Source organism: Cannabis sativa, chromosome 1, assembly GCF_029168945.1.
Source record: "Cannabis sativa cultivar Pink pepper isolate KNU-18-1 chromosome 1, ASM2916894v1, whole genome shotgun sequence".
Taxonomy (NCBI): Eukaryota; Viridiplantae; Streptophyta; class Magnoliopsida; order Rosales; family Cannabaceae; genus Cannabis; species Cannabis sativa.
Window position 1 is genome coordinate 71,015,655 of NC_083601.1, and position 15,928 is coordinate 71,031,582.

General features: G+C 33.8%; 1 protein-coding gene across 1 annotated transcript; it reads left to right on the forward strand.

Moving 5' to 3' along the window:
* Window positions 1-6,617: 6,617 nt before the first annotated feature.
* On the forward strand, window positions 6,618-8,748 carry LOC115715662 (peroxidase P7). The gene is made up of 5 exons (XM_030644321.2): window positions 6,618-6,704; window positions 7,087-7,333; window positions 7,429-7,620; window positions 7,729-7,894; window positions 8,021-8,748. Exons 2-5 carry the CDS (start codon window positions 7,115-7,117, stop codon window positions 8,413-8,415), a joined length of 972 nt encoding a protein of 323 aa, XP_030500181.2. The 5' UTR covers window positions 6,618-6,704; window positions 7,087-7,114; the 3' UTR covers window positions 8,416-8,748.
* The last annotated feature ends 7,180 nt before the right edge of the window (window positions 8,749-15,928 follow it).

Genomic DNA, 15,928 nt, shown 5'->3' on the forward strand with positions numbered 1-15,928 from the left:
ACATGGAGTAACCTAAAGTTTTCTATTACAAGGACATGAAAGGAAATTTTCGTTAATGAGTCTATTCAATGGACTTAACAAAACTTCCTATTCCTAGTATTATAGGTATGAGTTTATCTAAACCTATGGCTTGTGGTATACCTGGTAATTACTTACTCTAATGCAAGCATGAGATGCTGATGCATTTTCTTTCCAATGGAAATCTATAGAAGCTTCACAACTTCTTAGATATAGATTTTATTTACCTAAGGAAAAGTCTCAACTATTCCAGAGAAGATAAAGCCATGAAAGAATTTCTTAAATCAACAGTGAGAGGTCTTAGATATGCTTTTGTATGCCTTAGACCAGACACCTACTGTTGAGTGGGAGTAATGAGTAAGTATCAAATTAATCCAGGAGAGGAACATTGGAAGACAATCAAGTAAATTTTAAGATTAAGAAGAGGAACTATATGTTAGTCAATAAGGGTGGTTTTGAAACTCTTAGACTACACCACATCAGATTTTGAGACTTGCCTGTGTGCTAGAAAGTCTGCTGATGAGATGGTGATTACTTTGGAGGTGGAGTAGTGATTTTGGAGAAGTGTAAAAACCTATCTGAAATCTCTTGGTCTACCAGAGAGAGACTGAATGTTAAAAGTTGCAGGAAAGATACTTATTCAGTCTAAGGAAAGTTCTATACATTTGTGGCACTTTTCCAACTTGCTTTAACTACTAGGGTTACTTCCTGAATAACCAAAGAGTAGTTGCCCAAAAGTATAGAATCCAGTATCCCAAGAAAATAGACATATAGAGAGGAATTTCACACTATCAAGGATTTTGTGATTAAGGAAGAGTAATAGTGGAGAGGAGGTTGTGTTTAATTCAACCTGTCAGATCCTATTACGAGGAGTTTACTACTATTACACTTGATTGGTATATCAAGGTGTTAATGATTATTTGAAATGCACTTTTTGTTTTATATTAGTGCAAGTGGGAGTTTGTTGGGTTTTATGCCCTAAATAAAACTCATTTCATATAATCAGATTTACTTATTAATAAAGATCAGAAATAACATTTTATGTTGCATGGTTCACATGATTTATTTCATGATTATAGGTATATAATGTATGAATTCTTTTTAAGTCCAGAACATATGAGTTGGTTAAATATTATAGTGTTGTCAGCACAGTGGAATATAATCTTTATTATATGTTCAAAAGTTTATTCCCTGATTTGTCAGAACACTGGATTTAGACTGACATGGTATAATCAGCGATAGGTATTCTTACACCTTGGAAAAGTGTTATGTCCTTTCCAGGACATTGGCAAACTTTACCAGTATCGGATGTATGGAGTATACATTGGAATGGATCGATATTGAATTTTGAATTAGATTTTGAAATTTACCGTAATATCTATTCTATTCAATATCACCTGTTGATCCTAGATCACATGATCGAAATCCTGATATGGTTAGGCTCAATTTCAAGAGTGTTACTCGTGTTCTTTGATTTGTTAGTTAAGCCTAGTTTTGTATCAGGGTGATACGTACATTTTGGGAACACGGTAGTGCAATTGAGTGGGAGCGCTAACATAAATATGGAATCTATAGCTTCTATTTGGCAAATAGAAGTAAAGGATGATTTCCTTCGAGCTTAACCAAACGAAGATAAATGGTGGAGATCTCATTTCACTTAGGTGAAATATCATTTATACAGGGTTAAGTGTTTTAAGGATAAAATACATTGTAGGGTGTTACGGTAATTTAATCCCTGTACAGTGTAAATCATCTATATAGAGGATCATTGATCACATTAGGGTTATAACAATGGATAACTAATGACGTGTCTATATCCTGGAACATATAGAGCGTTTCTATATGACTGAGAGTGCAATTCCAAGTTCTAAGTGTGGATTCAATGAGGAATTAATAAGTTAGGGAATTTACTTGGTAAATTCGGTTCGACTTATTGGAAGCTCGGTTATATAGACCCATGGTCCCCATACTAGTTGAGACCATACTGCTTGTAAGACTCAGTTAATTGATTTTAATTAATCAATTATAATTCTAAAAGTTAGACTATGTCTACTTTATGAATTCTCACAGTTTAAGGATGAAATCGTAAAGAAAAGGGTTTCTAGGTTTAATTATTAATCAAGAGACTTTGTATGTCTAATTAATAATTATTTTAAATGACAATATTATTTAATAATCTATTTTAGTTATTAAATAATTAGTTTTGGCATTTAAATGATTAGAATTGGAAAAATGACATTTTTGGAGAAATTGAAATAAAATTGAGGAAACTGCAAAATCCAAGTGAGGCCCATATCTCCCTATGGCCGGCACCTCTTTGCTTGTTTCCCAATTATTATTTTCAATTTTAATTGTCATGTAATTACTAATCAAAGCCTAGCTATAATAGGAAAGTGGTGGATCACACTAAATAAGGCAGTTAATCAATTACACAGTAAAAGAGGAAACTGTTTTATTTGGAAAGTTGTGCTCTCCCTTCTCCCTATATAAAGCAACCTTGTTCTCTTCTCTTGCATGCATGATCAGCCACGAAATTAAGAGAGAAAAGAGAGAGAATTTTCGAAATCCTTGTGAGATGAGTAGTGCCCACACACATCAAGTGGTATCTCAATCATAGTATGGAAGACTATGGAATTTCGGCATCAAACAAGGAGAAAAGGAGATCCAGGTTCAGATCTTGGTGATGCTCTGCTACAGAAAGGAATCAAGGGCTAGAGATCTGAACGGAAGGAGTCATATTATTCCGCTGCACCCACTGTAAGGTTTTCTAACTTTATATGTGTTTATTTTTATTGTTTTAGAATTCATATTAGGTTGTTAATCCAACATACTTGTTAGTAAATCTAGATCCTGGTAAAATATAATTCCAACAATTCACTGCTCCGTCAAGTCAGCTCTCTCAAATAGAAGCTGACATTCAAATGATGTTGACTGCTGAAGTTCACCTTGTAACCAAGAATTGCGATTGTTAGATGAAGTGTTATGTCTTCAATAGCATAAACGACGGGATTTACATTATCAACCTCAGAAAGACATGAAAAAAGCTCCAGCTCACTGTCAGGGTTATTGTTGCTATCCCAGTGCGATACACTTTGAAGCGTATTTAAATCCACGTCAATATTGACCCAGTAAAAGTGAATAAATCATAATTGTATGATTTTCAATTAATAACCGTATTTATTCTACGTGGGACGTAATTAAATCCCATAATTTTAGGGAAATATTGTTATGGGATATGAGTCTGATTGTAATTAACTGCCTCTCTATCTTACTATAAATAGGAGCAGAGTGTACTAAAAAATGGACGAAAAATCCTTGAGAGAAAAAACCCTAGTTGTATGAGAGAAATCTAATAAGTTAGACTCGTGGACTATGCAAAATTTTAACTACAAAATCACGTAAAAAACTTAGTGTGATCTTTACATTATTTTTCTTATTTTTATTTTCTATTATTTTTGTGGTGATCCTATCAAGAAATAGGCTTATATCGTTAACGAAAATCTGCGTTAACAAACATTATGATTTGGGGTCATTTGTTATAATTTCTCCATCCGTATTCCAAACATTAAGTAGCAGTTTCACTTGCTCACTTTGTGTTTTGTAAACCTCACTCCTAACATGGAGTTTCATTTCAAAATCAATTGGTGGTGACTAGAGTAGCTCATATTCTTGAATATGGCTCAATACTTTAACATTTAATTCATATAGGATAATGTTCTCCAATACTCCCCTTAAGATGGTGACTATTTTTGCTCACTAATCTTGAATCACCTTATCACAAGTCGTGCTATTTCGCTCGCTTTTATTTTTGTTCAGATCTCGAACGTCTTTACACTATCTACATTTCATACGGTTGACTAATTATCTGAATAGGTATGGATCAAAAATCCACTAAAAATATGACTGTGATACCATGTCAAAAAACATGAAATTCTATCTCAAAATTAATTGATAAATGAGATGAAATATATGACTCTATTCCTTTAAAGTTAGGCCGACATTTGTGATTTTCTTTAGACAACAGCTGGCATGAAAATGTGCACATATAATCATATATATTAATACATAATTTGAATCTCAAGGTTCTACATAGTACTAGTGATGTAAAGTGGTAACTAACTAAAGAGACCTAACAACTCCAAAAAAATGAAACTTCGAGCAAGAGCTAGAGGAGGCCACTTCTGCAAATGATGAAGTACGACAATTACAATTACAATTACATAGTCACGTGGAGCTATATATGTTTACTTGGAAAAGAACTATTTGTCCAACGTGAACAAGTATAATAGTGGTGCCAAAAAGAAGCAAAGGAAAATGGTATTTTATTTCACATCCATACTGAATTATTGAATTATGATCACTTGAGGACACAAAACAATACTGTGACATCAAAAAAGCTAGACTTGAAATTTTTGAACTTATAATGGAGAATCATTGTACCTAATGAAAATATGAAAAGTAAAAGTGGAAATGTTCACTAAAATGTAACTTTATCATCCTATGTCACATCTAGGGCTGAACATTTTGAGCGGGTTTGACCCGAACCCGAGCAACCCGCCCGAACCCGAATTGGTGAACCCGCCAAAAAAAAATTTAAAAAAAGTTTCGGGTGGGTTGGGTTCAACCCGGTACCATTCGGGTGGGTTGGCGGGTTGAGATTTTAGGGGTACCGGGTTTCGGGTTGAACCCGCCAACCCGCCAACCCACCCGAATATAAATATATTATATATTTTTTTATTTTTTTATTACTATTTTTATATCTATATATATTAAATTAATAATTAAATAAATAAAAATTTACATTTTACAATTACATGACATTCATTCACTATCAGAACCCTAAAAAAAACCCACACCCACGCACACTACACGACCACACCACAACACCCAGACCCAGCCAGAGAACGACCACGCCACCAGCCACGCCACCAGCCACGCCACCCGCCACCAGCCACGATCCTCACCAGTCACCACCCACGCTACGACCGACGACGAGTCAAAGACGCAGGGGAGGGATCGACGACGAAGACCTCGGCTCCTCCTCCTCTTGGCTCCAAGATCGGCGACTCCTCCTCCTCAGCTCCTCCACGACTTCGTCCACTCGCGCTCGAGTCCCACCGCACTAGCAGTCACCACGGTAACTCCTCAAACTCTCTCAGTTCAACAGTTTTATTTTGACTGTAGTACCATACAATCTCTCCCTTTCTTTCTCTCTTGTCTTTATCTTTCTTACAGGTTATGCTCATGATCTGATCACGGTTATATATTTTGTTTAATGGGGTTTTATTATCATATTTCATTGTTAATTTCCATAGTCTTTTTCTTTTTTGGGTTGAGAACCCTTGTACTAATTAACAAATATATATATATATTTCTTTTGGTTTTCTTTTGTTCTGTATTAAAATTAAAATGTACAATAGACAAAGAAAAAATTAAAAAAAAAAAGCTGGTACTATAGTAGAAGTAGTAGTGGTTTTACTATTGCAACATTTATAAGCATTTTTTTAGTATTGAGACATTACTATGGACTTTATGGACTTTAGATTTTTATTTTATGGACTTTATAGATTTTATGGACTTTATGGACTTTAGATATGGATATTGGATATGGATGTATTTTGAAATATTTTAGTTTTTACTTTTATCATGATTCATGAACAATAACATGAACTTTGATTTGATTTGATGAATAGGTTGTTTGTTTGTTGGTTGGATTGATTAATGCATCTTCTCTTCAATAGTATATAAACAAATTGTTATATTTATATATGTTTAATTTAATAAATAAAAAAATAAAAAAATAATAAAAAATTAATTTTTTTTAAAGAGTTGACCGAGTTGATTGAGTTGACCGGGTCAACCCGCCAACCCAGTAAACCCGACCAACCCAAACCCGCCAACCCGAAACCCGCCAACCCGCCAACCCACCAAATTGTGCCCTATTCGGGTCCGGGTTTGGGTTCATTTTTTTGAACCCGAAACCCGTGAACCCGAAACCCGCCAACCCGAAACCCGGTAAACCCACCCGATGTTCAGCCCTAGTCACATCAAGATTGTCAATTTATATATATATATTAACCAATCATTAACATTACATAATTAAAAACAAAGCAAGCAAGCAAACAAACATGCAAACCATTTTAGACTATCATTTAAAACGTATTATGTTGGTAAGTAACTATATTATCGGATTCAATTGTAATCTTCTTCTCATATACAAACTTTATAATTGTATATCTCAACTATATTGTGTTATAACAAATTAATTTATAGATATATGAACAATTCTAATATATGCGGAATAACTAAATGGATTGAACACATATAAGAAATAGAGGATCGATATTATGCACCTCCCTATTTAATTAGTGGCGGACCTATGTTGGGGCAAGGGGGCAGTTGACTCCTTTGGGGATATATATTTTTATGTGCGAATATTCACCAAAAGTTTTCCCTTCATAAAAAGACTACAGTTTTTCGAATCCTACTTCTTACAATTTTTTACTTAAAATTAATTAAAATTATGAAGGTGGAGAGAGTCAAACCATGGTCTCATTGAATTGGGGTAAAATATAACAGCTATGCCAAAGAAATTTTTTGAAAATAGATGTTATTAAAATATATTTAACTTATGCCCTGCTAGAAAATATTCTTGGATTGCGCCTCGGACCATATTAATAATGAGTGTAAGTAGTGTAAATTTTTCAAGCTCTCACTAACTCTGTTTTTGGTGCTTATAGAAAAATAAATGTGCAAAAACATACTTTTCATTAGACAATTAACTATTAAGATGAAAGTTTGTGTTGTTTGTGGATGTTTATTCATAAGTAATTTTAATCCAAACAAAAAAGAATTTGGGTAGCGAACTTAGTATCTATATATTTTTATGGGTGAGATATTATATTTGCCACAATTAATAGTGTAATAAATAATTAAAGATGACCACTGATATTGAACATTTTAATAAATAATTGATTTGATAACAAATGAAGCCTTAACAATTTATATGTATATTAAATTCATTGATTTATACGTATATATATTAAGAAATATTCTTATATATTGTAGTTGTAAAGTGTGCAACTGTGGTTATGACATGGGTTCTTTCAACTCCCTTGATCTGATAATGATCTTAATCGTTGCCACTGCATTTCTTCTTGGTGCTAATGGCAACAAGCTAACTCCACTTCACTACTCCCAAACATGTCCTCAAGCATTGTCCATTGTCAAGGGCGAAGTAGCTGCAGCTATAGAAAGCGAAACACGAATCGGTGCTTCCTTACTCCGACTTCATTTCCATGACTGTTTTGTCAATGTGAGTTCAGCTCATAACCAACATTAATTGTCATATCAAAACATGATCGACTACTAGTACTTAATATATAGGGCTTTGAGCTTTCGTTTTTTCAGGGCTGTGATGGATCTATTTTGCTAGATGATACGGCCAACTTTGTGGGAGAAAAAACAGCAGCTCCCAACAACAACTCGGTCAGAGGGTACGAAGTGGTCGACCACATTAAGGCCAAGCTTGAGAAAGCCTGCCCGGGAGTAGTGTCATGTGCTGATATACTAGCCATTGCTGCTCGTGATTCTGTTGTTCATGTAATAAACTCTAGCTCTTCTTCTTTTCAAAACAAAAGGCATGTGTCCATGCCATTAGTACTTGGCCATTCTTTTACATATGGTTAGAAATTATAATCATATTTGCAGCTAGGAGGTCCTTCCTGGAAAGTTAAGTTGGGAAGAAGAGACTCAACCACTGCCAGTAGGAGCCTTGCAAACACATCTATTCCCTCACCAATCTCTAACATAAGTCGTCTTATATCAAGTTTCTCTTCACAAGGGCTTTCCTTAAAGAACTTGGTAGCTCTCTCAGGTACTATTAGTCCAACTTATTACCAACTCTCCTTAATTTCAAACCCCAAGAGATACATCCTTTAACATTAATTGGCTGCTTCAAGATAGTGATAATGAGAAAGTAATTCTATTTGATGAGTTGCAGGTTCTCACACCATTGGTATGGCTAAATGCACATCATTCAGGGCACGCATCTACAACGACACAAACACCATCGAAGCCTCTTTCGCCAAGTCATTCCAGAGAAAGTGTCCAGCAAATGGGAATAACGGTGACAACCTTGCTGAACTTGATCACCAAACTCCAACTCATTTTGATAACCTTTACTTCAAGAACTTGCTGAAAAAGAAGGGTCTTCTACATTCAGATCAAGCTCTCTTCAATGGGACTTCTTCTGTTGATTCTCTGGTTAAAAGATACGCAAACAACAACGAGGCATTTTTCAAGGCCTTCGCTATGGGTATGATCAAAATGGGAAACATAAGTCCTCTTACGGGAAACAAAGGCCAAGTCAGAGTTAATTGCAGAAAAGTCAACTAGAGGAAGATGTTATAGTTTAAAATGTATTTCCTTTTATAAGTTCAAATAAAGAGTCAGTGAAAGGTTATGTAAGAATGTTCAATCAAATGCATATTGTGTGTAACGTTTGCAGTACTACAAAATTAGCTTTTCCGAATGAAAACTGTTAAAAAAAGTTAAGCGGAGATTTTTGTTAAAAAAAGTTAAGAGGAGATTTTTCCCAACAATTTAGAACCGAAGCAAAGATATACCCTTGGGAAAAATAAATGCCAACCATTATAAATGTTGGGAATACTTACTTAATATCCCATGTTTGATTTAGTATATAAAAAAAGAATTCTTTTTTTTTTTCTTAATAATTTTTTTTTTTGTATATAATAAAAAAAAATACTAAAAAAAGAGTTTCAGATTTTTTTTTTTTAAAAAAAAAAAAAAATCGTACTTTTTTACTTAATAAAATAAATTTGTATTTAATAAAATAAAATACCAAAAAAAATTTAGAGTTAAAATAATGAAAAATAACTTAATAAATTTATAATTTGAGAATTTATAAAATTGAGAAATTTAGATTTTATATATTTTCAATTAGAGAATAATTTTATAAATTAGTTGTATTTAAAAGATTATTGTGAAAGGTGTACAAAAACTAATTATTGTGAAAGAGAAAAATTATTTGAGGACTAAAATACTATTGGACAATTACTTGAGGTCCTAAAATATTATTGGAGAATTATTTTGAATTTAGTTAAAAAAATTGTATTTAACAAAATAAATTTATATATATTTTTGCTTAATAAAAGAATTTTGTATTTAGTTAAAGAAAATAACAAAAAAAAAAATATTTCATGAAAAAAAAAGAAGGGTATAAATACCTCTAAAATAATTGATTGGGAGTAAAATTAAATAGGGTATAACTATTAAATAATCAGATTTTCTTTTTTTAAAAAATAAATAAATAAATAATGAGATATTTTTTTTGAATGGATAAATAATCAGATTTTAATTTAAATATTTTAGTAAATATATTAAAGGGTATAAAAAGAAAAAATATGAAAACCTAACCCCCAAACCTTATTTGTTGTTCTTCTTCCTCCCGCCTCTTCTTCTATCCTCTTTCTCTGGCCTATCTTCCGAGCAGCTCTACTCATTGGATAGAAGTGCTCCGGTCACCCTAGGTCTCAATCGCCACAAAGATCCCCACCCCAGAAACCCCCAAACTCGACCCATTTCCTCCCACTCGATCCCACCTTTCTCCCTCTCACCATCCCTCTTGTCTGATTTGGGCACCTCACAAGTCTTAGTGATTTGGGACACTTCAACGCCTTCAACGCCTACTAAACTTGGCTTGGCTTGTTAGCTTCGCATCTCCAACTCCAACTCCACGACCACAATTTTCCTTTCCTTCTTATTCAACTCGCTCCAATCCAATCACTCCCACACTCACACTCAATTCTCTCTCTCCGTAAGTCCTCTCTCCACTCTCTCACATAATCATATTCAAATTCATAACATTAACTGCTTTTTTATCATAGTCATTTGATGATGGATATCCGTAGCCATAGTTGGTCTCTTTAAATTTCATTCATTTGATATCTCTTATTGGGTTACAGTTGGTTTATTCAATTTCTATCTGAAAAACCACTCAACGGATAAGTTTTAGTATGAGATATTTCCCCATACATTTTGAATTGATGATTTTGTTTTTCTGCAGTAAAAGATTGTCAAAAGTATTTGCAATGGAGGGTTCTAAAGGGGATTCAGGAAAGGATCTGTTGTTGGGGTTGGATGAAGCAAGTGAGGAAAAATACACTTTACAATCTAAGCTACTTCAAGAATTTACTAGCATCTCCAACATTGATAAGGCATGGACTTTTAAGTCTGGGGTATGTATTATATTTAATATGTAGGTGTGTGGGGTTATCCTCCTTAAGGACTTCAAGGATCTGTGACTCGATCCTTCGTGCATCTATTTTGACCGGGAACCATCGCTGTAAAGACCGCTTAGTTTAATTTAGAAATTAGCAGTTAATCATGATTAATAATGAAAATTATTTATAGCTATTTAAATAATTATTATACTGTTATTATTGAATTCTGAGATGCATTGTATGTCATTTAGTAGTTTTCATAATTTTGCATTTCCGGTGCCCGGTAACATGGAACTCGGTGTTTGGCTCAGTAAAATCACAACTTAGTATGTTAGTAGGTTGGGACGGTTTATTAGACATTGGGAATGTCGGAAATGGTCGGGAATTTAGAATTTCCCAAAAATACCCCTTTAGTGTTATTTATGTGATTTTTGTGTGAAGGGGCAAAATGGTCATTTTGCCCCATTATTAGTTTGTCCTTTAGTGGACTTAGAAAATAAATTTATTAAGTGTTTTATTATGTTTTGTTGGCTGAAATAATGGATATGTTTTTGCATGTTTCTCATTTATTCAAAGTTAGAAAAAAATTACAAATTTCTCAAAAAACACTCTCTCTTTTCCTCTCTCTTTTTCGGCCCCTTGAGTAGCAAGAAAAGAGGATTTCCTCTTGGATTTCAAGCTGATTTTTGCATTGATTTTGACCTCTTGTTGTTGGTATGTTTCCTTTAGCTTCTCTTTTAAATTTTCTTGATGAATTTTGATGAAAATGATGTGTTGCATGCTTAGTTTTAGGTTATTGTTGTTGCTGGAATGTTGTTGATATTTTCAGAGATTTAAGCTTGTTTATTTGAGTTAATTTGAGCTGTTTGTGAAGCATGATAGTTAGGTTGAGTAAAGCTAAGGTTTTTCTATGCAAAAGTTTAGTTTTGGAAGAGAAAATGGAGAATTTGGTGGTTGTGAGTATTGCATGAGTTTAAGTTTGTTTTCTGCAGTGTTTTTAGGCATGCTTATGTAGTTCTAATCTAGTTTTGAGGGTTGTTAGTGAGCTTTAGCCAAGTTTGAGTTTGAAACTCAAAGCTTGGAGCTCTCATGGCACTTTTTGTTTCTGTGCAATCTGGGTGAGTTTGATGCTTTAGAATTGTTCTATAGGATGTTTAGAACAGGTCTGGAAGGTCTTGTGTGATTTAGGTTGGATTTGATTGAGTTGTGAACTTTTGAAAAGTTCCTACGAGGAACCGGAATTCCGGTTGTGCAACCGGAATTCCGGATGAGGGTTCAGGAATTCCCAGAACTGGAATTCCGGTTGCAGAACCGGTCTACCGGTTGGGGAATTTTCAGGAACCCTAGATTTCCTCGTTTTTATGTTATTTGGGGTATTGCCATGCTTTTTATCGATAGGGAAACTTTTAGTTCCTAGTTTAAGTCCCCGAGAAGTGATTTAGCGTATCACTTATAGTGTTGTGATTTTTATGGTTTAGGAGCCTGTAATCCGCCGCGCAGATAGTTCCAATCAGGTTGACCGGCACACCTGAGTTCGGAATCCAGGTAAGATTAGTATAACAGTATGCATATGTAGATTACATGTTTAGCGTGCATGTAGGAAGCCTGTTAGATTACATTAGATATGTATGTTGGCTTCGAACCATCCAACTGTGTCACGTCGGTACAGGCTAGAGTATGACCAGCAGCCGGAGTATGACCGGTTCGACCGATTAGGCTGACACTGTATCACGTCGGTACAGGCTGGAGTATGACCAGCAGCCGGAGTATGACCGGTTTGACCGATTAGGCTGATACTTAGGTTGGTGGTTCCGTACTATTTGACGTATCATGTCGGTACAGGCTGGAGTATGACTAGCAGCTGGAGTATGACCGGTTCAACCGATTAGGCTGATACTGTAACACGTCGGTACAGGCTGGAGTATGACCAGCAGCCAGAGTATGACCGGTTCGACCGATTAGGCTGTTACTTATCAATAGTACCGTCCCTATGAACGTTCAGAACTCAGTACCGTGTTGGACACGACAGTTAGGGGGACTCAGTATCGTGTTGGACACGGCAGTTAGGGTTATGGTCAGGGGTATGGGCGTCTGATCATGACCGGGATTTATGTTTATGAGTATTATGTTGGGAATTATTTTACCAGGATCTTAGATCTACTCACAAGTATGTTTATTAACATCCTAAATATGAACTTTCTAAAACGATAAAATAAACACATATAAAGTTAAGAAAACCTTACATTGATGCAGCGGAATTAATGTCTCCTTCCACTCAGATCTCTAACCCTTGATTCCTTTCTGTAGCAGAGTATAATCAAGATCTGAGCCCGAATGTCCTTCTTCTTCAAGCTTTGATCCTTCACAGTCTTCCAATCTATGATTGAGTTACTGCTTGCTGTGTGTGGGCACTTACTCTTTCACTAGGGTCACGAAAAAGATGAAGGAAAAAGAGAGAGAGGTATTTCGGCCAAGGTAGAGAGTGAGGAAGGCTCAGTTTTCTGAAGAGAGAAATTTCTGTCAGAAAGCTAATGAAAGCATGTGTTGTGACTGAGCCATCACTTTCTATTTATAGGCAACTACTAGGTTTAGGTTAGGATTTATTTGGCATTAAAATAATGAAAATATTAATTTGAAAAATCTATTTAAGTGGCCGGCCATATGGTGTTATTGGGCCTCACTTAATTTTGCAATTTTATCAAATTTTATCAAATTTTATCTCTATTTTCTCAAAAACGCCAATTTTCCAATTCTAACCTTTTAAATGCCAAAACTAATTATTTAATAACTAAAATAGATTATTAAATAATATTGTCATTTAATTTAATTATTAATTAGACATATAAAGTCCATTAATAAATAAATAAACCTAGAAAACTCTTTTCCTTACAATTTCGCCCCTGCATAGTGAAAATTCATAAAATTAGACATAGTCTAACTTTAGAATTATAATTGATCAATCACGAATCAATTAATGAGTCTTACAAGCAGAATGTTCTCAACTAGAATGGGGACCATGGATCTATATGCTGAGCTTCCAATAAGTGAACCAAATTTACCAAGTAAATTCCTACTTATTAATTCTTCGTTGAATCCACTCTTAGAACTTAGAATTGCACTCTCAGACTTATATAGAGCATATTGTATGTTTCACGATACCAATATACTATCTCATTTAACCATTGTTATAATCTTATTGTGATTTAAAGATCCTCTATATAGATGATTTACATCGAGATGGGATTTCTTTACCGCTCTCACCCCTCAATGTATTTTGCCCCTTAAAACACTTAGCTACCTGTAAATGGTGTTTAGTGATCTAATAATTAGTCAGTTAAACAAGAGCTCATCCATTTACTTCTATTTGCTAAGCTCGAAGGGAATCATCACTTAACTTCTATACACCAGTAGAAGCTATAGATTCCATATTTATGTTCAGCACTCCCACTCAATCATACTATCATGTTCCCAAAATATACGTATCACCCTGACCCAAAAGTAGGCTTAACTAATAAATCAAAGAACATGAATAGCACTCCTGAGTTGAGCCCAAGCATATCAGGATTTAGATTCTTTTAATCTTAAGATCAACTACTGATATTGACTTGGAAAGATATGTATAACGGTAAGTTTGTAATATCTTAACTTAGTTGCAATATCGGTCCAGTCCAATGTATACTCCATACATTCGAAACTAGTATACTTTACTAATGTCCTGGAAAGAACATAACACTTACTCCAAGTGTAAGTACACATCATCGCTGATTATCACATTAGTTTAAATCCAATAACACTGATGAAACAGGGACCAAAACTATTGATTCATATGATCACAATCACATTCCACTGTGTTGACGATACTGTAATTGTGAATAAACATATGATATGGATTTAACTGATTTTGTGTGTATGAATGTAATAAACATATTAAACATATTAAACAATTAACATGTAAAATTCATGCAAACATCAATCACTTCAAATTTCTTATATTGATAACTAATCAGATTGTAAAGAGTTTTATTTAGGGCATAAAACCAAACAAACTCCCACTTGCACTAATATAAAACAAACTGTGCAAATAGGTCAATCTGATGTCTTGATCTTCAGATCAAGTGTAGTATATTTGAATCCACCCAAACTTCTGGAAACTAGTTCATAAATACTCTTATGAAACATCCTTTACTATATGCTTTACTCATCAAGGGATACTGAAATCTTTACTGTTTTAAATGTACATCTGAATTAACAGAAGACATATCTCTCATATTTTAAAATATGTAATTGAGATAATACAGTGTAGACTTTTCTTCAGTGATATAACTTTCTGGTATTTTCGAATAGACCAAGTTATAGTTCTTCTCTAGTAGAGCTTGAATTGTTAATACAATAATTCCTCCACCCACAAAGTAAGCACCGTCTTATAGAATTTCGAAATTAGATGGTGAGATACAAAGACAACTAATACACAGTTCCTTAATATCTGACATATAGATCACTTTCATAAATCCTTCTTGAATATCTTCTAATGTTCCCTATTTGATTACATCTCAGATAGCTCCCACTCAATAGCAGATGTCTGGTTAAATAATACTTTTAACCTCTGATTGTTTGGAGAGTTACCTAGTTGTGACTTTTGTATTAGTCTGAAACTTTAAGTTAAGACTAAGTCATCAACATAGCAGACTAGTATTTGAAGTGAAAAATACATGCCAGAGATTAAAGTAATCAAAATTAAGATACCATCAAATTTTATGAGGATTAAGAATTCTTGGTTCAAGTCATTCGAATGGACTGAACTAGAGTTCTTTATCTTATTCTCATAATTCTGATAAGCTATACCTTTCCATGTGAATGGTTAGATTTGCTTTTCAGTAGTGTTCTTAAGTACCTATCACAATTATCAACCTAATGAAGATGGGTATAGAACTTTAAAATTCTCCCACTCAATTAAGGTAGTGTGAAACTTTAACAAAGAACTTTCAAAGGTATCAAACTTTTACTTACAACAGTATAAACGAAATGGAACATACAATCAAGATCAAGAATTTATATTGACAATAGCTGACTCATTATATTACTTCCATGTTTAAACAAGATATGTGTTTCATAGGGAATTGTGGAATGGACTCCACCCCTAAGAATATACATATAGGATACTATGGATAACCTCCACCCCTAAGTATATAGAGATTATGATCCACCCCTAAAGGTTGTAAAAATCATGATTCTCATAGTGTGATAGAGTTTATGTGGAGTTGAATACTATCCAGAGTTCATTAGATATAAAAGATCGTTGAACTGCATAGTTTTCTTAACTTTTCTCCACCCCTATCAGATCATAAGATCTTTTTATTAAACAAATTCTTAATAATTGTATGAGAATTAACAATTATTGATAAACATAGAAATAATTTCTATTGTTTATATAATATAACTCTATGAAGAGTTGAAAATATTATAGAATTTGCATCAATAATAAAAACACTTACACATACAAACATACAAATATAATGTGGTAATAATTGATGAAGATAAAATTAAATGAAGCTCAATCTCATAAATTGCAATGGTGATTTCGAAATTAGAAACTTTATTAATAAAAAAATATTGCAACAATATGAGAGAAACAGGGATAAATATCCCTAACTAAAATTTGAAATCCA